The 27529-nt window shown below is 40.0% G+C and overlaps 1 protein-coding gene across 3 annotated transcripts in view; it reads left to right on the top strand.

Moving 5' to 3' along the window:
* Positions 1-27529, top strand: part of fhod3b (formin homology 2 domain containing 3b) — a 121431-nt gene that overhangs the window by 10121 nt on the left and 83781 nt on the right. For all 3 annotated transcript variants that reach the window (XM_051956556.1, XM_051956557.1, XM_051956558.1), the window contains exon 3: positions 6843-6907. In XM_051956556.1, coding sequence (XP_051812516.1) covers positions 6843-6907 — 65 coding nt within the window. The remainder of the gene's footprint in view (positions 1-6842; positions 6908-27529) is intronic.

The following is a 27529-nucleotide window of genomic DNA, read 5'->3' as shown; positions in this document are numbered from 1 at the left end:
TCCATAGAAATAGAAACAGCAGCAGCAGCAGCTAGCATTTTGGAGATGTGATTGCAGAGTATAAAGTTTAAAGCTTACAATGAGCTAGAGGTAGATATGTAAAAGTACAAGTTGGCCTAAAATGTCTCACACTTTAGGCCAAATTCATCCCTTCCTGTCTTAGGCCTCTTTGGTTGAGTGGCAGAAATGATGTAAAATTAACCATTTGTGTTATCGACATGTCTCCTGAGAAATCACCCTCATCTCCATTGAGCGCTACTTTGGTGTTCTCATTAGAACACTGAGGTAACTACAACTGTTCTCTCTCCACCAACACAGCTCTCAGCTAATAATTTAGCTGTATTGTTTCACTGTAACATGTAACTAGATGATACTTTGTCTTGACATAACCCTTGGCTCTACATGAAGAAAAGAAAGGTTTAAATTTGATGGTTTAATTTCAGATTCATACACTTTCCTTGGCCATTGCCTTTATTGACTCCATATGTATTTTCCTGTACTCTGGAGTGTGTTGATATATCATTCATGTACCGCCCTCTTTAGATGATCACAAACCAAAGGTTGGCATGAGAGTTCCTGGTCAGCTGGACCACAAACATGTATGAATTTATTTGTCTAACTTGGAATTCATAAGCTGCTCTCTGGCTTGGTGTTTCTATTGGACGTTGCGAGTGCTGTCCTTTCCCAGTTCCAGCTGAAATTGTTAGGAGCTTATGGGAGGCTATTGAGAGCTGTGAGGTTAAAGTGGTCCACTTCTTCTCTCGTCAAAGACCGAGTCTGCCAGGGCCCGTGTCGTGCCAGCTGGCAGAGGCAGGTATGGATGTGTGTCATTAAACCCACACAGTGTTGTCTGAGGAGGCTGGGGGTGAAGGTGGTTAGCCAATTATTTTGTAAAAATAGGGCAGTTCTGCTCTCTGGCTTTTTATGGTGCTGATGTGCCCAGGATTACATCCCCCACTGCTCAGTGTTGTTGATTTGATGATTATTGAGCTAATAAAAGGTCTGATGAGGCATTTCACCTTTACTTGTTCCATTTTAGTTTTGTTTTCACTCCCTTTTTACTGCAAGCAATCTGTCAACAGCAGCGAGAGCTCCAAGACTTACAGAAAATAGCTGATTTGAGTGTTGATCTCAAGGTGCCAACTCCAAGCAAATCCCTGCTTTCACTACTCCTGCTTTGAACTAAGCCACCGAACTTTTTTTTTTTTTGCAAAGTAACATATTCACGTGCAGCCCAAGTTCCTGAACTCTCCTGATCATTGGCAATCGAATCCATGTGTAATTGATATTAACGACAGGTTACATTCCTGAGGCGCCTGTGTCATACCTAGTGTCTTTACAATCAGATTAAAGTATGATCCTCTGACAGAGCGCTGCAGAGCCAGGAGATATCCATGTCACAGGAGCTTAAGGGCCATAATCACTTCCACACCGTGTTATGAAGCTCGGCTATGGGAGATTGCGACTCGTAAATCCTCGTGTCCCATCAATGACGCTGTAAACTGACCATGCAGCCGAGACATGTGCTCAGATGTATCTGCACAGTTTTAGGTCGTCACAGTGCAATTGCGGTGATAGATTGATGCATATATTTCCTGCATTCGAAGCCCTGAGCTGAGGTGGAGTTGGGGTGACATTTTTGGGATGAAGTGGCTTTGAGACATTTACAATAGTTTTATGGATTATATGGACTGAAGAGCTGGTTTTGATGTTTTTCTGAAAAACTTTGATTGGCCGATGATTAGTAAAGTTCTCAAGGACATATTTCCTTGGCTTCAGAGGATAACATGAAGTGTTGTTATTGACTGCATAAATGATTCAGCATGTGATTTTCTTTTTGAGCATTTTGTCTTTATAGCAATTCACTGCCCTGCTACATACAATTTATATTAGAAAGCCAGCAATTTTATGCTGAAAATGCTCTTCCTAGTTTTATTGAGTGTTTTAGATGTGTTTGACAACCATTTAGAAGTTGGGCATATTAAAAATCCAACATGGTCTTGCTCTGTAGGCCTCAACTATTCCGAGCTTCTCATCATATCCTTTCATCTCTCTTAGGGCAGCTCTGCTTTCATTATTTTCATTTTTTTCTGACCCACTTGGACATTGTTTCGTAGACGCTCACAGCAGCACACGAGATTTTCATTTGAAGAGGGGAAAAAGTGCATTTGAGAAGAACCAGAGGAATTGTCAAACACGGTACAAGTTAAAACTTCATGGAGGGAAATAAAACACCAGTTGTCCCCTCTGTGTTTGCAGTTAAAGGGTATTATTAACAGAACGGAGCGGATCGGTGATTGTTTGGTGTTTATGTGCGTGTGGTTGTGAATGTTTGACCTGGTCAGCGGTTAGTTAAGCAGCTCTTTCTGCAAGAAATGACCTTGCAGACAATCTGTGCCTCATTTTTGAGCCTCTTTACCCGACCTGGCTGACTCAGGCGTTGGGGGTCCCTCCATCGACGCCGTTGCTTTCCAGCTCGGGTGTCCAAGAAAGTGCTGAGTCAGTGGGGCCTTCTTGTCTGGCATTAATTGGTCTTCGAAGGGAAGTACTGGCTTTACTGTATCCCAAGTATGTGTATTCACTTTCTGTGGGTACACATTTTGTGTTGTTTTATAAACAGGGCCAGTAATGCCTCCGTTAGATAAAGCCAGAGAGCACGGAGCTGGCAGGCGTCCACTGGTCCAGTTGTTGCTGCTCTGGGTCTGAGGATTAAGGCAGAGCTTTATGAGGGTGCTGCACAACACGGCAGCAAGGGTGATGAATAGAAAAGCAAACAATGTCGGCATGTAATTGCCAGGTACATTTTTAAATTTCTCCAGCTGTAGCATTTGATACGCAAAGTGATGATGATGGATATCAGATTTATGCTACTGAGAAAAGTTCCACTGCGCCCTTCTTTTGTTAACGTACAGTCACAATAAAAATGTTCGCATGTTTTCATTTAATGTTTTATAACGCAATCTACTTTTAACCATTTGCCTTCAGTAATGGTCAGGAAGTATGACGTGAGTAGGTAATTGTTGAAGGTGGTGGTCATGTTCATTCATTTCACAACGCTGTTGAAAATGGTCACAGGCAGCGTTTCCAGCAACAGAACAAATGAACACAACTGTTTGCATCAATCTTTTTGAGTAATGACAACTTTTAATCAAGTTAGGGGAACTGGCTTTTTCATTAGCACCCACTTAATGATTGGTAGCATAAACACAAGGTTTTAAGTCGATTACTCACAAAAATTAAGTTGTTCCAATTAGTATTTCCATGTTATTTATAAGGATTTTTTTTTAGTGTTATATACTTAATTGTGGTAATTCAGCCATTTCCATAGAGGTCACTTAAAATCAACTTCTCAGTAAGAGAGACCTATTGTCAGCTTGTAAAAACTCACACAGTTTGCTTTAGCAACTTACTTAAAATGGCTTCACAAAGCATGAATGAATGAATGAATGAATTTTTATTTGTTTATGGTTGCTTGAATAAGAAAAAACTGAATCAAGCTTTTCCTCTTCCATGCGTTCGTAAAATAAAGCTTTAACATTCTTAAACATAACTAGCCTCAGCTATATGCGGGAGTATAACATATTCCATCCATCGTATTAGCACGTGTAGCCTACCCTCCATACATAAGTTCAGTATTGGCCAAATCAGAATTAAAAATATTCCTAGATTGATTGCTTTAGTAGAATTTATTTGTAAGACAATATGCTCACCTTGAAATGTCCTTTGTGTCATTTTTGTTCAGCTTACGGTACTGCAGTCTTAAATCATCCAGGTATGTTAAAATATGTACAGGAGAGGACTTGAACTAAAAGAAAATTCAAAAGTTTCAAGTCAATTTCATTAAGTTGTCTCAACTTGACTAAAGTTTCAAATCAAGTATAGCAGAAATTTGTGTTTGCATTGCACAGAATTTTAAATCAACATTATTACTGCCACTCAACCACCAAGAAACTGTTTGCAGTTCAAAAGAGTGCAGCCTTAAATTGAATGAAGTCATGGCAATCTCAGGTCTCTTGAATTACTTTTTTAGAGTGCATAAGATAATTTTTTTTTTAAATTTTGCTCTAGAAATTTTAATGGAAAGTGTACATTTTTTAGACTTTATCCAATTTCCTAAATGTTCTTCGGCTCAATTAAGGTGGTTTTTGTCCTATTGCATCACAAAGCGTGATAGAAACGCTTTTGTCGAATAAGTTCTGACATTAAACACACATAATCAGATCTTTTGCTGTCTCTGCCTGTAGACAACTTGAAACATTGCTGATACCAATAATTCAAAACACTTCCTAATGACTGTTCTTAGTTTTTGTCTTGTGAAAGGCAAAACAACCGATTATTTCTGAACCTTCTGAAGACAATATGCAGTCTTTACATAAGTTTCCTTCAAATTTGCTTGATAATTACATGGAAACATGACTACAGTTTTTTAAAAATTGTGTCAGCAAGTATTTGAAAAACATGATGAATCAGGTTTAATTTGACCAGTGGCTTAGGTTCATTATACAGTCCCACCACCACTGGAAGAAACCAGAACATTCTGGCACAGAGGAGGACCGAAGAATTCAGTGCACCGACATGTAGTCAATTTGTTATTGGGCTGACATTCCTTATACTTATGATTATTTCTAACGTTGGACTCCACCCGTTTGAGGCCTGCAGCACTGTCTGTGGGAGTGACCAATTTTCATGTTTAATTGGCGAGTGGGGTCTGAAAACCTCACTTTATTCCATGCACGTTTGTATAATTTGATAATGAGCACGTTGGCCTGCGTAGCCTCAGGTCTCGGTTAAGCACAGGGATACTGTTGCAGCTCAGCGGAGAGAAAGCAGACGTTCGTGACAAAATGGCTCTAGTTACCCATTTGCCCTCAACAGCATCGCAGGGGATTAAGTTCTCGTTCGGCTTCTCATCTCGCCAGCGAAGGTCCATGTTGACAGATGTTGCTCCTGTGTCGCCTCCGCCTTGTTGCTGGATATTATATTTGATAAACAGTGAGCGTAAACAGACTACCCCCTGCCATGTAATCTCCCCGTGTGCATATCAACGCCGTCTCAGTATGTCTGTCTGGGTGTGTGGTGCAGTTATGCAGTTGTTAGCCTTTCTGTGCTGATAGGCTTTTTCTGTCAGACCCACTCCTGCATGATGGTCGCTCACAGGGACGGTCCACCGCTGGCACCGCGCCCGTCGGAACAATCGCGCAACCTTTGTGCAGGCGGCATAAAAGCCCATTTGTCAATGAACCGGATTAGAAAGGAGGGGGTGTTTTGCAACTCTACCTGCTGTGCTCTTGTCTACATTTGTGTCTGCTGGGTTTGTTTGTATGTTTCTGTAGGTGCTTGGGAGGTTAATGATACAATCTGTGATCCAAAAGGGTCAGCAAACCGCCCACAACACGGGACTGGAATGAGCCGAATTATAGTGTCCAACTCTAAAGTAAAGAAAATGTCTGAACTTTTTGAAAAATGAAAGTATTTAAATGTTACCCATTTAATAAGTGGGCTTGAAGGTGCCGCAGACAAAGTAGGGAAACTGGAAAGTATCGAGAGATGTACTATTGCACTATTGGATTCTACATCTACATTAATGCCAGCTCTCTGCATCAAATAGCAAATTTTACAGACTTCAGTCTTTATAAACACATTAGAAAGTGAGGTTTCTAAGCATGCAAATTGTCTTTTGTAGGACTACAAAGTGCACCGCTCTCACATTCACTTTCACCGACTGAATGGAATCGGGCTGCATTGTTGTCGTCTTTGTTTTCGGTTGTCATTCAGACATTGTACGCAGTTGACAGGATGGTGATAGGGTCTTGGCACATCTCCATTAACACAGAAGGTGGAGCTGACCTCTGAGTTGCTCCCATCCTTCATTTTCACCTATGAAAACCTGTTCAAACCGCAAATGTCGAAGGATTTGAGTAACACCGAATGGAATAACTTACAGAAGAAGAATTTGCTTTGAAGATCATTTTGCACCTTTGAACGGTAGCTACTCAGTTATATTGTCATGTCAGCACTTGCTTATATCTGGCCTAATGGTGTTTGCTTTAGATGAAGAACATCAGACATTTTTTTCCCCTGTCTTGGCACAGCTGTGTTTGCTTATACACAAGCAAAAGTACATATACCAATCATCCAAAACATTATAACCGCTTGTATGTTGTTATTTAGGCTCCCCTTGTGGATGCTTTGGGTCCTGTAGATTGAGTCTGAGCTTAGGATGCTCAAATGGTTTTGAGATATGGGGAGTTTAAAATGTTGGTCAACACTTTGAACTCTTGGTCAAGTTCCTCGAGCCATTTTGAGTCTTTTTCTTGTCGTTTGGTGGGGTGCATTGTCCTGCCATCTGGGGTGCTATTGTCATGAAGCATGTATCTGGTCTGCAACAATGTCTAGGTGGGTAAAAGGGATGAACATCCATCCATCATTGGGGTTGCGGGGGGGCTGGAGCCTATCCCAGCTGACTTGGGGTGAAGAAAGGGGACACCTTGGAATGTACTTGTTTTTGGTGCAGATTGCAGCAAAATCATTTTTCTATTTGTTTTAGGCGAAAAGGAATACAAAAATGACCGCTACTGCTAAAAAATGTTCGCAATATCTGTCACAATAATTGCATTACAATTTTTGCATGCCATTTAGCTCTACTAGGTAGTGCAAGTGAAAGTGTTGACCCAGTGTGTCCCAGCAAAACACTGCATTGTAATAAGTTCATCAATGTCATTCACTTCATCTGGTGTTAATGATGCGGCTGATCAATGTATAGCCCATACAGATGTAAATAATAATGATAGTGACACTAATATTCTTCTAACATGCTGCTTTCCGTCTATTTTTCTTCCCAGGAGAGGCAAGAAACACAGCATTATTCTCCGAACGCAGCTTTCAGTCAGAGTTCACGCCTGCATCGGTGAGTGGCAAACTGTCTTCTGCTCTGAACTGCACATTCATCACTTCTCAGTCTGTGATGGTCAATTTGTATTCCCGAGTCTGTATCAGAAGTGAGGTAAGGGCTTTAATGAGCTCTGTCACCAGTGGATTGTTTTATTTAGGTGCTTGTTAAACTCACACAGTGGCAGTTTGCGGGAAATACCCGAGAATCTTAATTTGAGTGACAATTAGCGGCATTTCAGCAACACGCTGAGAAAACAAAACGCTGGCATGGAGCGCAGACTGAAAGCATTTTATGTTTTTAGAGTTACTGTGTTCTGTCACTTTGTTTAATTGGGCCTCCTGGTGTCTTTGAGTAATGTGAGGGAGCTAGCACAAAGAGCTGAGTGAAAACATATGCATCCGCATGGCGTGAGCGTGCAGACACACACAGCGTGCCTCAGAAGTTGGCTTTTGATTAAACCAAGGATGCCTTCGCTTTTACTGTCAGATTGTCAGATTATGGTTTAAGCAATTAGGCTTGCTTTTCCTGCATCTTTCTGGAAAGATGCAACTGAAAAGTAGGTGTTATCAGATTTGATTCCTTGTTTAAAATGTGTTTATTGGTGCAAGAAATTAATACACCAGCTTTTAAAATGCTATTAAGCAGTAGGGGTTGTTAGCAGCAGAACGTGGAGCACATATTCTCTCATAAACACACACACACACTCGGTCCCTCCTACAGGCTTCAAGTGCAAAAATAACCCAAAGTCTGCAAAGGCTATTAAGCTGTAAATTGTCAGATTTTGAATTTGGTTGTTTTTCTCCGGCGCAAGTCGAAGTAAACCGAAGACACAGACATTTTTCATTTGAATGAGGTCAGTATGATCTGAGAGGTATCTTTGATTCTCTGGTTATTTATCGTACAGACTGACATGTAGTGGAAAAGTTTGGAATCTCCAGTGGATCTTTTTACTCAGATTGTTCTGTCCTGACAGCTCATTAAACTATTGGTGAGACACACGAGAAATGAGAGACAGCTTCTGCTTGAACCTGCTGAGGTCAAGTTTTCACATGCGGATGATTCCTCTTTGATGCCTCTGACACCGTAATTATGTAATTGATACAGTAAACCTATCATATATTAGATTAGACATTACCAAATTCCTATTGTTAATAATAATGCTAGGCGATGCTCCCCGATTGTATAACAGCGCATCACCAAAACACATTACTAGTAAGCGCCTGATGTAACAGATCACATGTTTAGCGTGGCTGTGCTTGTGAATATTTGGCTGAACGCTACCCTGAACTGGCTTTACCTTATTCTCTCCTCCTGCTGGTGCTTGGCTGGGCTTAGCAGAGCCTGGGGAGCAACAGACAGACTTGCCGCTCGTCTCTAAGTGGATGATGACCCTCTTTCTCTCTAAGTTGACAGCCACCTGTTGCCCTTCTCTAGTCTCCCTCGGTGACTGTCTGTGTGGCTGGCTGATTTATTTTCCTTGAGCTGAGGTGGTCACCGTTCCACTAACTTGCGCAGACATTTGAGCTTAATTTTATCTGACTAGTGGGCTTACCTCGTAGCCCCACGAGCACAGAGTTACTAGGTGATTTTCCTGCTCCGCATACGAGATAATTCGTTAGACGTATGGCGCGGTTTTCTTTAGGTCATGCGTTTGCTCTGCATTAGGAGCATTTTCTAAGTCCAAAGTGACCCCAAAGAAGAGCCCTGTTACCGTCAGTGACCTCGTTAACCTTACTTTGCTGTCTTTGTATAATGAAAGTTGGTTGTTATGTATTACATAAAAACTTCCCTGTGTTACAAACTGTGCGTCAGAATGGCTCACACGGATTTTCTGAAACTCTGGTAATCTTTTTTTTGATTCAAAGTGTCTCCCTACTTAAGGACTGTGTGGTGGATTAGCACACCCACGCTGTTAAGATATTTTGTTTATCCCAGGGGCCCCCTCCCTGAACATGAGTGATGAGCTGGTTACAACTGTGTGTATCGTAATCTGTGTCATTTAGCACTATTTTGTGGAAAACCCCATTGCGTGTATTTCAAGTTTAATTAAGTAGTACATCTCTTTGTTTGTGTTGTTTGGTTTTTTCGGTTTTCTCCAGATTTACACATCACAGAGCCAGATTTCTGTGTGTACGTGTGTCATGAGCCACAGCAGGACCTAATCCAGGCTGTCTTAATCATAGTCATTAGCGCACACATACATACGTCTCTGCAGAGACGAGGCAGAAATCTGTGCGACAAAGAGGAGGAAGGAAACGTCTCACACAAAGAGCTAATGATTTATTAAACTGCTTTTTACCGATCCTGCTCTGGCACAGTAATTGGTAGTAATCACAAAGTGAATGAGTCCAGTCTCTTTGTGTACTAAAAGTATCCGCCTGGCAATGCAAAGTGTTTTATCTAAATGTGTGTTAATGAACTTGACCTGTTTTGTAACCAATGACCTTTAATGCAAATGAAGCGCTGATGGCATGTACTTGTATTTCTCTTGTCTGGTTTCCATTATGAGTCTTTCTGAAGCTCAAAGGCTAAAGTCAGTGCTTCCCGATAATATACATATAAGGTTTGAAAATGTAATAGACATTGCACAGGAGGAGATCTTTGCCAGTGTATGGCTCCAGAGTGTGACCGTTTTGTTGACAAAAATGTGCAAATAAAAAACAATTCATTGGTCGTATCAGGGCGTTATGACATTTTGCAAGTCTGTCTGTGTCTCGCTTACCAGTTTCAACATTCAAGATTTATATTTGCCATTTGTGTGCAAACAGACAGTCTTGGCACATTGGAGTTTAAAAAAAAAACAGTACATGAATCAAAATAGAAAGTATTCAATCAAAAGAGGAATTACAAAAATTTCCAAAACAAAACATTCTAAAAGAGTAATAAAAGACAAAATCTGATAAATGAATCTGAATGCTACAAGGAATTAGTAATGTACTAACAATTGTCCAGGAATATGTAGGGGATATTGCACGTACATCACATCATATTGCACGGGTTAGGGTTAGAGGTGGAGTGAAGTAGATAAAATCAGTTTTTTTTGAATTGGCAAATTTTTCATTGCACTGCTGCCCTAATAGCATCCCCATATAACAGAGTGGGGACTAGAGGCTTCTCTGTGCATTGCTGCCTAATAGCATCTACCAATGCCTGTGAAGTGTTTATGGAATTCTGAAAAATTGAATTGTTTCCTTATGTATGTGAGGTGTTTATGGAACATCTGTAAATTGCAACGTTTAACGATGCATATGAGGCATTTCAGTGACATCTGTAAATTCTCGCCTCAGGAAAAAAAAGCTAAGTTACATTCTTGTCAACACTCTAAACTGCATAAGACTTTGTATGTAAATCGGCCACACCAAAGCATGTACAACCACAAATGGATTCTTAATGGTTTTGAAACACTGATGTATAATTCAGTGGGGAAGATTTTGTATTGCATTTATTTCAAATACTGCAGCTAAAAAATGCCTTGGGACAGCACTTTTGCTGTTGGAACACCAATGTTGTGAACAGAAGAGTTAAAAATGCACAACGTGTCAAGAAAGTGAACTTATCTGCACCTATATTCCTGTTCACACTCAGTTACATCAAGTGTTGAGTAATTATCAATGTGTATGGGAACTGACAAAAGACAAAAAAATCTAACACTTAAAAGGCACTCAATTTAAGTGCTGGTATGTCAAAATAAAGTTAGCTTCACTATTGCAGCCAATGTAAAAAGTTAATCTGGAGCCTTGTTCTGTATCCATACAAAGTATTAGTTATTGTGAACATTAATTCTTTGAGGAGAACAAAGAAAACTTTGTATTTGTGCCATTAGATAACCAGCAGGGCTGATCTTTTGTTTGTATTTGTACGACCAGAACAACATCTTGGGATTTAGAAAACAAACACAACTTATCCGTCTTTGCGTGTTAGCACTGGCCACAGCCTGTTTAAATTGCCGGGCTGTTATTGTTGTCGGTGGACTAGATGTGGTATCGAGGGCCTGATTAAAGCAGTCTTGTGCTTATTTTGGTATTGTCTGCAAGTACAGTAGGTCCTCTTCTTATGTGCAATTTTGTTTCTGAAGCTGCTGGAGTTTGCCGTGATGTGACGGTACGGAGAGGCTGCAGACAGACTGACTGTCGTCGCAGGATGTTTAAATGGGGAGTTAGGAATTAACGAATATCACATGTGTTCTGTAATCATAAGCATTTTTGCTTCTCAGAAGCTGCTCTTCTAGCAATTAATGGCATTTATGCAATGCTTTTTTTTAATGTGGTAAATGTGTCATTGGCTATCCAGAAAATTCTCCTCAATCCCCAGAAAATGATGTGGTCAAAGTCACATATGTGCAAATCATTCTATATGGAGCCATGGAAGATTAGTGTGGGTAGTACAAACTTTTTATTTATTTATTGGCAAGTGCTTATTATTCCCACAGGTGAGAATCATAAGCTGGAATTTGTCAGTATTCCCCTTTAAGAACAGGTTCATCTGTCAGCCTGCCGATCCCAGCCGAAGAGTGACAGCTGTAATCAGAGGCGACACATTCTTAGTGGATTATCTGCCTTGTCTTTTACAACCTCTTATAATCTGGGCTCATGCCTATGATTCATTGTGACCGCTGTTGACTTGTGTTTCTCTTTCATGCTATAATTTTGTCAAATTGGTAGTTTTGATCTTCAGGTTGACAACTGCAAACTCTGTGGTTGTTCAAATGGAAGAGCAGTAAATTTCATTACAGTTGCAGTCTGCAGACTAAGTTGGAAGATTCAGAGTGACAAACAGCTTAACTGCATGGAAACGTACACTGTTAAAGTGTGGGCTTTTCATATGTGTTTATTCATCTGATTAATGCGTCATTATGTGTGAGGGTGTGGATGTGCGGGATGTCAGCACCAGATAAGATCACATGGGGGTGATCGGGGTATTCCCGACCACAGAGGCTGTCTTTTCCACGCACTCTGCCAGATCTCTACTAAGCCATCTGCACTTTTGTCCAAACACATAAAAGCAATTCCAGCAGTTAACCTGCCCATTAAAAAGCCTGAGATCACCTTGAAATGTCATTCTGTCATTTTACAAAGAGCCAAAGGATTTAATTACACCAAAGGGTTACAGGTGGTATCCAGCTCTCTGCAGTGGTGAAGATTATTTTTAGAAAATCAAAGCTTATTCTGCTTTTTTTTTTACTTTTGTATCCATTTAACCCTCCGAACTTCAAACGGTTTCTGGGCACTTTTGACCACTGTCGCATTTTCACTCACTGTGGGCTCATTTTGCGCTGAAATGTAAATTCCTGCAGCACGACAATGGTTAGAATTCTAAAAGTGAGAACTTAGCCATGCCTTTTGTGCAGTGTGACAGCTACAATGCTGTAAATTTAAAGAAAAGAGAAAACACAAAAGTTGCATTTATTTAATTGACCCACGAAAATTAAAAAAAAAAAAGGAACAGACATGTATAATATGTATCCAATACTGAAATTATTGGCAGTTGTGCAACTTACATGCTTACATTTTGAACTCTGTTTCCATACTCGTCTTTCTATCCTGTTTAAACACAGTTTACAGTTCACCTGAAAAGTCCCTACATTTTTTTCTCATGACTGTTGCTCGCAGCTGAGTCCTCCTGGTTGTGCCAACGTGTAAAATTGAGTTTTTTTTCCACAGAGTCTGATTGGAGAAAATGGTTTCTTTTTGGCAGATTTATAAATGAGGCATAGAATAATATGATTTTGATTAAATATAATGATCTTGAGCTTAAAATGGCACTTTTTAAGTTGAAATTCCAAGGATTCGGTCTGATTTTTAAAGATTCTGGCTTTGATAAATAGTGTAAATGTGGTGTTTTGTTTACTTTTTAGAGACAATGTGACTTGAACTTGATTTCTTTTGTTTTCTTTGAGTTTGGAGGGTTATTCTGTCACGCTGCACCTTTGGATTGTCCAACTGTGTGCATGGGGAACATCCTCAGACTTGCACCAGACGTTGGAGTCACATTAAAGCAATAAAATCAAATATCCAGTCACGGCTTGTGTGACTGGGTAGTGCCAAACCAGAGGGGAATAGTTAAAAACACGTATATCACATGGCACCCATGAAGCACAGAGGGAGATCAAATAGCCTGGACTCTCATCACGTCAACTTGCCTCAAAGAGACCCTCAAAATAGGAGCATGGACTTAGAGTCACCCTGGAAGGCCAACCTAAACAACGCTGCGCCAAAGAAGAGAAATCTGAGGCAGCAAACAAGTGAGAATGAGTTTCGCTCTTCACATCGCAGCCGATAGCAGAACTAGACCATCGGAAGGGTTCATGGTATCCCTCTGCTCACATTTTAGCTCGCTCTGCTATTTTATATACTTTCTGTTTGGCCATGAGCCCAACAAGCACATGCAGAGAGACAACAGCACAGCTTAGGTTGATGTGTCATTACAGCGATGTATGTTTTTTTTCTTCAGTTTCACGACTAAAACACAACTTTCTTCTTTTTTTTTTGGTGGATTACACCTAATTTCTGGCTCTTTTGCAGATTTGCTTCACATACTGTACCAAGTGGGAGAACATTAATTCATATAAGCACCCTCGCAGGCTCGTACACGCTCATCCAAAGGCATGCACACATTAAGAAGCCATCTGTTTCCAGTTGGAAGGCCTCTCAGCGCTGCTCCTCACCCATCCAGAAAAGAAGAGCGCTGTTTTCATCCATGAGGGGAGCTTTTTTTCCCTCCTTTTCTTGCTGTGTTTACAGGACTGAGGCAGAAGGGCGAGCGTGCCGCCTGACCAGCAGACAATATACCCCTGTGGATTACAAGGGATGCCTCATTATAGAGTTTCAATGCAGTGAATTATCTCCCATCCCTTTTATTCCTCTGATTTCGCTTCTAAGGACGAGCCAAGGCCTTGTCAGAAAATCAGATGACAGATAGGTCAGAATTGGTATAACTAATACCAGAATGTAGTTTTTCAAAGCGGCACATCGTGACGTATGAGCGAAGAGTCATGCACTAAAGTAAAGCGCTCTGGGTTTCCCCGCCGCAGTGAGAACCAGAGCAGGCCTGGTTGAAGTGGACAGGTGTGTAACCTCAGCAACCACGGACTCCAAACAGCTGACTGCTGGCAGGAAGGAACATTTGGAATGAATCTGAGTTTGTTTTTTTTCCCCTTTTGCATAAACCAGCATTTGTTTGTTGTCTGCGCAGAGGTGTTTATTTATGCTTTCACAGGGGTCTGTAGTGGTTTACGGCTGAGGTTTGAGGTGCCTTTGCGCTGCTTTTGTTTGCCGTTTTTGTGTGTTCTCAACGGATGCAGGACAACAAGAAAACAGCAGATGAAGGAAACGCATAGTTACTGAGCATTTATCTGGATGAATTTACTGTCAAGATAAAATTAACTGTTTTTAATTGAACTCATTTGTTCTTATTATACCGATATACACTATCGTTCAAAAGTTCAGGGTCACTTAGAAATGTCCTTATTTTTTAAAGAAAAGCAGTGTTTTTTTCAATGTAAATAACATTAAATTAATCAGAAATCCAGTCTAGACATTGGTCACGTGGTAAATGACTATTCTAGCTGGAAACGACTGATTTTTAGTGGAATATCTCCATAGGGGTACAGAGGAACATTTCCAGCAACCATCACTCCTGTGTTCTAATGCTACATTGTGTTAGCTAATTGTGTTGAAAGGCTAATTGTGTTGAAAGGAAAATCCTTGTGCAATTATGTTAGCACATAAATAAGTGTGGCTTTTCATGGAAAACATATAATTGCCTGGGTGACCCCAAACTTTTGAATGGTACTGCAGTTGTTTTCTTGGTTAATTAATGAATTGGTCTTTAAAGTCAGCAAATGGTGAAAAGTGCCCCTCACAGTTTTATCAATTTCATAAAGATTCATCAGATTGCATGTTTTTGTCTCACAGAAATATTCAGCTGCTATATTCAGAAGAGGAGCAAATCCTCACATGCCTGGCATTTTTTTGCCCCGAAACTGACTTAACCTTCTGAGCCCCAAATCCCACTGGCAGCTTTGAAAGGCATGTTTTCTCTAAGAAAGTGCCAAAATTACACCATTTATAAGAGCCAGAAGAACAAAGTCATCTTGATTTCCAGCTTTCTGAATGTTCTCACTCTGATGAAATCTAAGCCTAGAATTGACATATTCAATCAAAGTCACCTAATTATGCATGTCTTATTTAAGTTATAATCAAAAATGTGTTTGCATTACACCAATTCTGAAAAAAACTAAAATTCGACATCATGCGCAGGCTGTGTTTACACAGAGCAGACAGGAGGCAAGCATGGAAACAAATTAAAAACATGAGTAGTTAAATATCTACAGTATGTACAACCTCCATTTATTCCCAGTATTGGTAACATTTAGCAAAATCTGTTTAATTTTTTTATAAAATAATCAAAGAATTTCAATTTTGTTTTTTGTGATTTCTGGTTTTGTGACTGTACCAAAGTGCATACAAGACATGTTTAAGTTCCTTCTACTGCTAGCCAGGGCTGTGCTGTTTATACAAAGGTCAAAGACTTTATATTGTTGTGAAAAAATGAGCCCACATTAAGTAAAAATATGATAGGAGCCAAAAATGGCCAAACTGCATAGGGTTTAGAGGTTTAAACTGGTAAACGGCGATCAAAATAGATAAATTTGCTCTTTTCCGTTAATCTGTTAGCCTGTCACTGTACCTTTTTGCCCGCTACACTGAAAAATGTCTTTTTTTTAATGCCCCGTATGCTCTACCAAATGGGCCTCCATACAGTATGTCTGCACATGACACCATATATCATCTATCTCTGCACTTTTAGCAGAGTTTCAGACTACTTAATCTATCATCCTTGTCATATTTGAGATTTGAGTTTGGGGTAATGGTTATACTATATGGGCAGGAAGACTCTGAGTGCCAGAATTGACAAGAAAAAAAACCCTGACCTTTAACTGAGTACCCCACTGGCCCTCAGCCAAATCCTAGTGTGCCATGGAATTCATCTCGCATCCTCCCTCACATGTCATGCTGGCTCCTTTTCTTTCCCTCCGCTTTGATGTCAACTTCTTTGTAAGGAAACGTCTCTTTCCCCTCGCTGCATCTATCAGGAGAATATGAGAAATGCTGAAGAGAACCGAAACACTTAAGGTTTCCTCTGTTTGTCGTTACAGTAACTGTCACTCATCTGGTGTTGTATGAATCAGGCTTGTTTCTTCTCTCACCTTGGATCAAGTCATGTTGCCACAGATAGCTAGCACTGAATCATTTACCATTGCTGTTTTGCTTTGAAGGGGGATTTATTGGATTTTCGTCACATTCATGTGCCGAGATTGATTTAGGCTTTAAGCTGACATCAGCTGGGAGAATAAAGATTGATACGACTTGTTTAGGAGTGAGTTTAGAGGGACGTGAAAATGGCTGGACACAAAAGGCCATTCATGAAACTGGATCAGATTTATTGTTCTAGTGTGGGGAGAAGGGCACAGTTGTAAATATTTGAATGCCTTGTACTTTCACAGTTCGGCCCAAGATGTCTGAATCTGGAGCTGCTGTGATTAGTCGATCAGTTGTGAACATTTTTAACTGACATATTTCTTTCTTTTTTACTTAAATTGATTATTACACTATTCACGAAATCTACATTTGTTGTACCATGACATCAGCTGATTTGATTTTGACAGCACGAAATGTCCGACTTGGTTCTCTGTAAAAGATTCCAGAAAAGCAAATATTTGAAAGATTGATAGAGCTCTAAATGTAAATCATAGAACAAAAAGCTAGTTGGTGTATTGTACAGAGTTTTGGTGAAATGCAATAGTGGCATTAGCACATGAGAAAAGCACCCAATCACTTTGCATGTGTTTACTTCTCTCCTGCTCCCTGTGCTCACTTATATTGGATTATACTACATTCCCAAAAACCCTGTTCTTTCACTTATTTATGTTTCTGTTGTCAGACAATGAAACAAGTATCAAACAGAAACTGAAATGCAGCATAATAACTACATGTTAACCAGCAGTGACTTCCAAATCTGATTTTATTGCATAGTTTTTTTTCCAACATCGTCACACATGAGCTGAAGACAATTGTGCTGTGAATAAGCTTGTATTTTAAGAGTTGAAGCTACTGCCAAAGTTAAACAAAAATATACACTATAAGGACAAAAAAGAGTTGATTTAGTTGCTTTGGACTTGTCAGACATCCACCGTGTCAATATTGTGCTTTGCTTAATATACAGTTAAATTTTTTTGCAACAAGGGATTTAATAGAAACTTGGATTTTTGTCATAGCTGCACTACTGATTTAATTAGGAAGCCCTCCTTTTATTTTTTTTGTATTGTTTTCTTTTGAATCCTTCAGTTTTCCACTTTAATTTGAAGCATTTTGTTAGCATCTCATATTTTACAGTGACATACAGTTTGTCAGAATTAAACAAATTTTAATGAAATTGTCACTTTGGTTTTCTGGAGAAAAATAGTTTAGATTTATCTATAAAATAGAGTTTTTCTGTTATATGAAGCAGGCATTGTCCCTGTGATACTTGTATCTTCTTTTACCTCATAGTGCCTCTCTATGATCCTGACTTGTGAGCTTCTTAAACCCTGTGATGATGTAGGCAGAAGAACTTTACAGATTTTATGTTTCTCTATTATCATGCAAACAGTAGCCATTTCATTTTATAGTGTAAGGCAGATTAACAATGTCCTTTTTTATCTCTCCTCACTGCGCTGTAGCTCTGGAACACCTGCAGCTTTCAGTGTTTCACCTTGTGTTGTGGTAGCTGGCTGCAGGCCAACAGAAACTTCAGGCATATTCATCCCGAGTTATTTGGCAACAGCAGAAACTATGTGGTGTTCTGTGGTGATGTGTTAATGCTCTGAAAGCTGTCCACTCGTGTTCTGGTTCACAACAGCACAGCCACCCAGAGTGCAGCTATGATCCACAGCTGTGGAATGCTTCTGGATATTGTAGACCATATATTGATCCACTGTAAATATTAGCTGTCAGGTATCTGTTTCCCTTTATCATCTTCAAACATGTTCAAGGCCAAGTAACAACTGCAGTTGTTGTTTTTAGAGCTGATGTAAGCTCAAGTGCAGGCCAGAGGAGGGATAAGTTATATTTATATTGTAGAGTCTCTAATGAAACAGAATATCCTTTTCAGTGTGAAGCCCACAACAAGTCGTTTTCTGTTCAGTATACACTGAACAAAGCAGGGAGGAAGGGAGTCAGGAGTGCTGTAAAATGTAAAAAAATCTAGAATGCAGTCACAGCATTCACAGTGTAATTTGATACAAATAAAGCAGGAGCAAGAAGGTAAAGTTCCTCTCCAGGCATTGCTTTAACCAATAAAAACAAATTACAGATTTAGAAGGATTCTCTATTAAAATGATCAAATCACGCCTTAAAATGGCTTAGATAGCCGACATTACTGAGCAATTAGTTTTTAACTGTTACATTAATTGGCAATTTGGTAACTGATCAATCAGATTTTGGATTTTTAAAAGAAAATCCTCTGATTGCAGATATAAATAAAAAAAGTGAATATTTTCTGTTTTCTTCACTCATCTTTGACAGGAAGTAAGATACTGTTGGGTTGTGAATAAAATGAGATACTTAAAGTTGTCACCTTGGACTTTGGAAAACACTGATCAATATTTTTCACCATTTGAACCAAACAACTAATCAATTAATTGGCAAAACAACCAACAGATTGTTCTAACTTGAAGATACTTCTTGGTCACAGCCCTTAATGCAACTCTACACCATTGCTACCATTTGAATGTGCAGATGTGTGAATTCTTGCCCCATCTCCATCTGCCACCTTGCCACTGCTCAAACATTGTAAAACTATGCTACACAATGCCAAGTTGTATTCTTGGAATATTTAACGTTCGATCTGGAAACAAATGCTAAAGAATAATAATAGCACAGAAAGGCTGAATGATAATTCAATTTAAAATCAAAATCATGAATTGTAACAATGCAATTAGCAATTTGCAAATGCTGCAATTCTATATGCTATGTGGTATATCTCAGCAGTGACATCCATTCTTCCGGCAGTTGTACCTTTTGAAATTGAAAGATGTTTTGACTGTGCTTGGGGAGTGATGAACTCACTTAACAGGAGTGTTTGGCGATGCCGATATCTACATGGAAGCACTAAGATCATGGGCTTCAGAGTTCTCATCCTGACGGTCCTGCTCTATGGATGTAAGATGCTGACTCTGTTTGACTCAGAGACTCGACTCCTTTGATGCTACATGCCTTAGAAAGATCTTGGGCTATCACTGGCAGGACTTCATGTCCAATGAGCAACTGTTTGGCGAGACTCTGCATCATTTGGGATCACCAACTCTGTGTGGATTGTGACCATGCTCAGCATTATCTCATTGCTGGGACTCCTGCGGGTTGGGCATGTCCCAGAGGGTGTCCACGTTTCACTTGGTTGAGGCAGATCAATTGGAATTGCCAGAGGGTGAACACCGACCGGGAATCGGCCTGGGAGGTTGCCAAAACGAAAGCTCTAGCATACAGGCAAATAGTCATTGATCAGTGTATTAAATTGTTCCCTGACCTGACCTGACCATGTCTGTTATATCAGTGGTCATGCCCTCCTCAATGTGACAGTGAATCTTTTGAGGGTGTCGCATGGCAGTGCTTCATTATATTTTTAATCTATTGGAAAGGAAATAACAAACTAGGGCTTGACAATAAAATAAATATAATGCTAGTAAAATCATAATTTTGGTCAGCAAAATAACACTTGTTAACCAGTCATACCCTGCTACTTGATGGCATTGGTTGCTTAAGTTTGTTACATATGAAACTCTGGCTGTCTGAATCCATGTTTTTAAGATTATCTGCAGTTTCCAGGCAAAAATGTCCATCCTTTGCATTTTTGCTCATGTCTTCTAGTATATTTAAAAAAAAAACCTACAGAAGTGTTAACAAGGTCAAAATCTTTTTCACAACAGGGGATCTTCAATAAGTAAAGATTTTACAAATATTACTCATCTAAAGAATCACTAAAGAGGATCTCATCAGTCGTCTGCAATTCAACCATGTTTTATCAATTTTAAAGTAACTGCGGCTTTCTCGCTGAAGCTGAAGCACTCGGCGTTCTCACCTCCATTCCACACGTTCGAGAGCGCAGTTGAAATAAAGAGCTCAAGCACCAGGAGAATCTCCTTTTGTCGGCCCACCCATGGCTCTCAAGGGGACCACTCAGAGTGGCCTTAGCATGAGAAGACTGGACAACCTTTGTTACATTCTTCAAAAGCAGAAGAAAAGAACCATAGATAAAGAAAAAAGGAGAGAAAGGCCTCAATGCCTTGTGTGAATTTGAGCCAAAAGCCTGCTTAATCGTTTCAGGCATGTTGGGCAGTTGGGATCTGAACTGTAGGTTACAAGAGGATTCAAAGTGTCTGTCTGAAGAGAAGATGTGACTCAGAAAAGCTAATAAGAACAACGGAGCTTGGGAAATTTGCGAGTGGAGAGAATTCTTGAATTTAACAATAAATTGTCAAATTTCGCAGCCAAAAAATCTGCTGTAATTACATTTGAACAAACCGCTTACCCAATCTGCCTCTGCGGCAGGAGTAAAAGAAACATTGTCTGCTTTTGCTTAGTCTGGGGTATAAAGAGGAGTGAAAATCTCGATTGGTGTAAACCATAAGTGATGTCTCCTGAAGCTGTGAGGAAAGCGAGCCATGTTTACATCATTGTTGTGGTTAAAGCTGTGTAAAGTTAAGTCTCGTCTTTCAGCAGATATGTCAGACTTTGTTGTGATCCATTCAGAGCTATTCACATGCGTTGCATGGCGGTTTTCTCAGTGGTCACTTAAGGATCATTGAACACACAAAGCACTAAAATGTTTTGCTTAGACGTCTTGTTTATGAGATAAAAGCTTGAATATAAGCCTTTAATCTCCGTGTTTGGAAATGTGAAAAATGTTTGAATCTCTCCCAGTGTCTGGACCTCAGAATTTAATGACATCAGTGCCTGCTTGTTCTCTGCTTGTTCTTTTCATGACTGCCTTTTGTATTAGAGAGGTTCAACACAAAGCTAAGGGAGGTCGTGTAGGGTTTCATTCAGAAATGGCTGTTCCCAGACCTACAACATACAGAGAGTGGACACAAAATACTGACATCTGTTTGTTAAATACAATACATGGCATTATCTTCATTTAGAGTATGCCTCAATCAACAGCTTTCAGGCACAAATTCATTGAAAAAACACAAGTTATGTATGAAAACGGCTTTAAAGTTAAAGTATCAAATTACATTTGCAAATGTGACTACCGTGCATGGTCAACTCAAAGTTAATGTCAACTAATGGTCCGTAAGCTCCTAAAGAGCTCTGACACTCAGCACTTCTTCTTTAAAAATTGCACCAGGCAAGTAACTTATTTCCAGCTCAGCCAGATAATCTGTCTCCAATTCTGTTGCATTTTGGCAGAACAGTGTTCACAAGTTGAAGCTCAGTGAGAGACGGGCGGGTAGCAAGATTTAAGGTCGGCACAAAAAGTCAAAACATAAAGCAACACAGCTGAAGAATGGACCAGTGGAATGAAGGGAAAATCTGTTTCTTTTGTCTTATTTCGGTATCCAGTTTACATAACACGAAAGGACCAATATCAAATCCAGAATATTTGCTGGCAAACATCAAACATGATGTTCATATAACCACTATCATATCATTGTAAGTATGTGCAACTTTATGCAACTAATTTCACTTGTGCGCTGCAGATATTTTTCAGTCAGTTAAAACACAATCAGTACTAAGGCTGTATTCTGAAGTATGCGAGGGTTCGGCTGACATGAATTCCATTCCATTATCACAAGGTGTAAATGAGGTTCTGTGTGGATCTCTGTGTACTGTTAACCTGCATGCTACTATTGCTGTGTATTCAGTGGTAAGCCAAAATTAGCAATTTTGATTCTTTTGGCACAGATTATCTACTCCAACATGACCAGGACGTAGTATACTAAGAACAACTTTGTGTCCTTTGGACCTGAACAATTGCTTGATTTGAAATCAAAATCAGTTTGAAGCAATGCAATTACCAAATCGCAAAAGCTCCATTTATGAACATACATTGTCAAGCACTCCTGGCTCACTCCACTGTTATGCCACTGGTTTTACAGATTGATGCCATCTTTATTGTGTGACAGTCTTTTTTTTTTTGATAGAATCTCATTTGGTAATGCTCAATCATGCATTTCAAATCAATTACACTGTGCCTCTTGCGCTATTAAATTATATCTCAGATCAAATCGCAGTTGCACTATTGACAGAAAAATTGCAATTACATATTTACCTCAAATCATTCAGCCTTACTGCACTGCACATTTTTCTCACTCAATTCAAACAGTACTTCTATAAGACTAGTGTACGGGAATTTGGAGTGTATAGGCTCAAATAAAACTTGACATTAAAAGGTGTAGATGACATCCATGTACCCTCCGATTTGTTGGCCACATTGGTAGAATTGCATTAACTCTGCACTCCCTTTTAAACCAAAATCTATCAATTTTATTTTGTAGTGCATATTCACAGAATGCTATTTTGTACTTCAAGCAGATTAGAAAGTACCATAAGAACAGCTATGCATCCGTGGTGTCTGCAGCTGTCTGTGTTTGCACCCACAAGGGACTGTAATCCTGGCATAACTTCAGTAAGGGCTATGCACCCTTTCATACAAAGAGGGTTTATAATACTGGCTTGAGGTCACTTGTGTCTCCGGTGGCAGGAAGTGAAGACTCCATTCATCATCTCTATGGTATAGACCACTGGTGACCTAATGTGGCAAAGATGGCAACTAATTCTGCTACACTTCATGATTTCAGTCATTTGAGTTTAAGTTGGATTCGCTGTGCAAAGAATGCAGCAACTGCACATCTTATGTGTCATCATGAACCACATATTAGCCCCAGACTCCCTCCTAACTTTCCACTCCTGCAGCTGAGCAAAGACTACTGTGGCAGGCAGCAGGAGCAGCTCTGTTGGACTGGAGTCATAAATGAAGAAAAATATGGTTTCTTCTGTTTATCTGTTTTCTGCTCTAGATACATCAGATCTCTAGGACGACTACATATCTCAGAACTGAGCGTAAAATGGCTTTTCTCATCAGTTACATTGTGTAAATGATAAGCTCTGTAAACAGGTAAACCTGCAATGTTAGACACTTAAAGTTGCACCTCATTTTGTCTACATTTGCTGCAAATAAACTAGCAAAATCTCTGTCACTGAAATGTTACCATGGTTGTACACAAAATACAGCTTTTTCATACCTATTTAGGCTTTATGCTCTGCTCACAAATAGCTGGTGGCTCATTAGACATGTCAACTTCAGAAAAATGCCTTGTTCCCATTGTTGCAGAGGGGGTGATGTGCTCCATCTAGCCCAGAATTTACTAGCACTCACAGAGCTTTCTCTGACTTATCGCCAAAAGTCTGCATACGCTAGTCTCCACACACACCTGCTTACTTTGACAACTGCTGTCTGCTCCACTTTTTCATCCCACAAACACTTTCATCTCATTCTGATCAGGCCAGCTAAATTCCAGCCACATGACTAATAAAAATGTTTATAGTGCTTGGAAGCTTTTTGCTTCCAATCCCACATTTACTGCAAACGGTCACATTTAAAGCTCAAACATTAAGTTTAGAAGAAAGCATAGCAGACTGAGTCTCATGCTGTCTAAACTATGCTGTGTTTTGCCCTAGACCAACTTTTCTGACAGCTGATTCATTGTTTGTCATTTTTCAAGGAGGAGATGTGAATAATTTCACACTTCACATGTTTCTACTTGTGAAATGACAGAATTGTCTGCTTTGTCTTGTGTCATAATAACTGAATATCTCTAGGTTTTGGACTTTTTTTCAGACAGAACAAAGGGGGAAAAAAAGACATTCCTGTGGAGTCTGCAAAGTTGTAATTAGCATATGTTATGGGAAATAGTATTTAGATGCAGGCCTACAGTAGACATCACCGAAATAAGTTTACAAAACCCTTAAACACAAGTGATTTGGTTGTCAGTACATGCTCAGTTCCATTCAGTTTTATTAATAGAGCACCAATTTACAATATAAGCCATCTCAGGACACTTCATATACTACAGGTAGGACTTCATAATATTATATAATACAAAAATCCCCAGCAAGTTTAAACAATACCGTCTGAGAAAGCTTTGTGGTGACCATGGGAAGAAAAAAACATGCTTTTAGCAGCAAGAAACCGCCGACAGAACCAGACTTGGGAAGGGCAGCTGTCTGCCTTGACCAGTTGGGGTGAGGGTGAAAGACAAAATGATAGCAGAGAGAAATTAAGAATTTCTATGACAAGAATAGGCGCTGGGGAGGTGGGTTAAACCAGTAACCACAGATCAGAAATGTGCACCTACAGAACCAGACATACCTGCAGAAAGGACAAAAGACAAAGTACAGGAGAGAAACGACACAATGTAATGTGACATGTAATTGTTGAACAAATGTTTAGTGCCTATTAAAGGGGGATTTTGTAAGATAGCATGTTCACAAAGAACTCCTGTGTTGAATGTTATCAGTCCATTAAAAAGCCATTATCACTGGATAATATTTCTGTATAAATGGGTCAGTCGGGACTTCCTCCTCCTTGTAGGAGGCTCAGTAGACTGTTATCACCTCATTTAATGGCGGGGAAGCCATAACTTTGCACTCAGAGTACCAAAACATGACACAAAATGTCCTGCAGGAGACTAGAGTTTGAGTCCCATCTCTGGTTGGCCAGATTTATGATTTTTTTTAATTTTTTTTTTGTTTTTACCTACTGCTGTTCATTCACTGTTTATTTGCAGTTTCAGTTGGTTTTTGTTTAGGTTAAGGCACTTGAACTGCTTTGTTAGGTTTAGAGAAAGGTTTGATTTGGGTTAAAACAAACAACCAGTCATCACATTAACCAGCATGATGACTTTATCGGGCCTGCTTTTTGTTTATCAGTGATCAGGATGGATGATAATGTGCCTACAGGGCTTACTAAACAGTTCCTACTGGCCCATATAAATGGAAATGACATGCAATGATTTAATGGGCTGATAATATCAATATCAGTGAAAAGAATTACACTTCAGTCACTTCTTTTTCTTCTCATAGCTGCAAGGTGTTGTTTACTAGTCTCTGTGTACAATCTCCAGTTTCGACATCCTCCTCAGAACAAATGTAACACTTTCCTATTTCTGGAAGCTTTCCCAGATGACACCAACTGTAATTCATTGTCACAGCTGTCTTTAGCCCCACCTGGATGTCTGAACGTAATAATGTATTAACGTACATGAAGTCTCAAGATTTTTCAGCTGTGGCCCAGTCAGCTGTTTCAGGCTGCAGACATGCCTAAACTACCTAAAGTGACACAAGAGGAGACCCCCACTCCACCATGTGTTGTCATCTGAGACCTTTGTGTCTCAGCATTTAGAGGAAGTGTTTAACCCTAACCTGCCAACCAGCTACGTGTTTCTGCCGAGGCTTGTTCTGAGATTGACACTCTCATTTCACTTTACTGGAACATATACAACTGCTATCTTCTTCAGACTTGGCATACGATAAAAAGGGTTATATTGAAGAAAGAAAAGTTCGGATACTTGTTGCTATTGTGTTATGAGTACATAGACTAAAGACCAACGGGTATGCATTTGTCAGGGTTGATACCAGTTATTAGAAATCAAGACTACATATAGTGGCTATTTACAGCAGAAATGACACGGATCAACGAAACAAAACTGCCTGGAAATGTTTAATTTAAAAAGAACATTTCAATTTTTACTTTTTAGTAATAATAGGCTATTGTATGTGATGCATAACCAATCAGATCAGAGCACAGTGGTGACTACACCTTTCAAATTATTATTTTTTTGTAATAAATTGGTTTAAAAAATATTGCTGCCGCTAATTCGAAAAATTAGATAAACCGATATTCAGTTGACTGAACACTGACAATATGAACAAAAGGGTGTAATATGAACACAGGTTTGATTAGATAAAGGAACATGAAGGAATTGAGGTCACTTTACACAAGTAAAACAAGCATAAAAGACTAGTTGAACTCTATTCAGTGGTTGTCTTACAAGATGGACATGCCACATTGTTCCGATTTCCTTGACAAGCTATGGATAGATCTCTGTCTTCTGACAGCAGAGAATCAGGATCAACTGGGGTTAACCCCGTCTAACCCCGTGGGCCACCTGGAGACCCCCACTGCAAGGGCTCGGCCGGATTATCCCACACCCTCCTACACATTAGCGGCACACATATTAAGGGTCGTATAGGCCGTTTGTCTCTCTTTCTCTCTCACACACACAGTTTCCCTCCCTCTCTCCCTTTCTTTCTACCTTTGATGCCTGTTGCAGGATGCTAATCGTCTAAATGCTATAGGATGAAAGGGCTGGTTTGGCACAGGCCTGTCTGACCTCTATAGTTCCAGCTATGGGAGCCGGCTGCACCCCTTTATGTTTGGGTTGACGCTTGAGGGAAGCCGTGGCCCCGGAGGTCAGCCGGCGGGGGTAGGCTGACTGACTAGAGGACCACCTCCTGTCACCATGAAGTGATTTATGTAGAAAAGACACAACCCCAGCTCCTGTAAGCTGCATTGAGCGCTTGAAGCCGTGACACCATTTCAGTCCGCCTTCCCCTGTGGTGTTTAGTAGCGCATAGTCGGAAAGAAAATATTTGAAAGAGACTGTTTGGCTTGACTTGTATTGACTTCCTTCCAAGACATTACCTTGTGAACATACTGTAGATACCTGCTCCCCCCAGAGAGAGTCTGTTAGGTAATGGTAATGTTTGGCGAAGGCAAAACTTTCAACCATTTCTTTTTTTTTTTTTTTTTTTTTTTTTTGTTCGCTGGCACACAGGAGAAAGAGGTTAAGTGGAATTCAGTCTCATGTATTTCTTCCTGTGGAAAGTTCCTGAATAGGAGAAATGATTTTTCATTCCCAGTCTGGGACATTTCACATATGTCAGGTTTTTTATGGCTTAATTTTGCGTTAATCTGCTGGCCCATATTTTTTTTGCGCAAAACCGCTTTTCGTGCCCCCCGTTTCTAAATCGAGAAAGATGGTTTTAGAGGGAGAGAAAAAGACTTGGAGGAATGTTCCCCTACTAAGACGTCATGCGGTGTATGACTGTGCACACCGCCAGGCTGGGCTTTCCAGGCCCTCGCTCAGGGACAAGTCCTTTCCTGGAAATCTCAATTTACCGCTGAATAATAGAAAGGGACATTATATCACAGACATGCATATCTACATGAAACAGGGAGTTAATAGGGCACAGGAGCTATTACTGAAGAGTTATAGTAAGGTCAGGAAATTCACTTATAAATGCACTTGATTTGTTTGGCTTTTTTGTACTTGATGACATCCTTTATTATTCTATCTTTGGTATCATGTTATCAAGCCGGCCGAGCCTCATGTGTCTGGTTCTTTATCCTCTGAGTGCGTTTAAAGAACACACTCTTCTCACACTGTCGGTCCCTGTTTCTCTCATCTGCAGTTACTGACTATAAACCTTGAAGGCGTATCAGATGGTACAGCGCAATGCATCTTAGGAGATGTGCCTGCTCCGTTTTGGTCTGTTCCCCATCAGGCAGCTTGCCTCGGCGGGGCCTCAGTCTGCC

The sequence above is a fragment of the Acanthochromis polyacanthus genome, chromosome 12, assembly GCF_021347895.1.
Source record: "Acanthochromis polyacanthus isolate Apoly-LR-REF ecotype Palm Island chromosome 12, KAUST_Apoly_ChrSc, whole genome shotgun sequence".
NCBI classification, from domain to species: domain Eukaryota; kingdom Metazoa; phylum Chordata; class Actinopteri; family Pomacentridae; genus Acanthochromis; species Acanthochromis polyacanthus.
The sequence above is the reverse complement of the archived record's forward strand: the minus strand, read 5'-3'. Positions and strand labels throughout refer to the sequence as shown.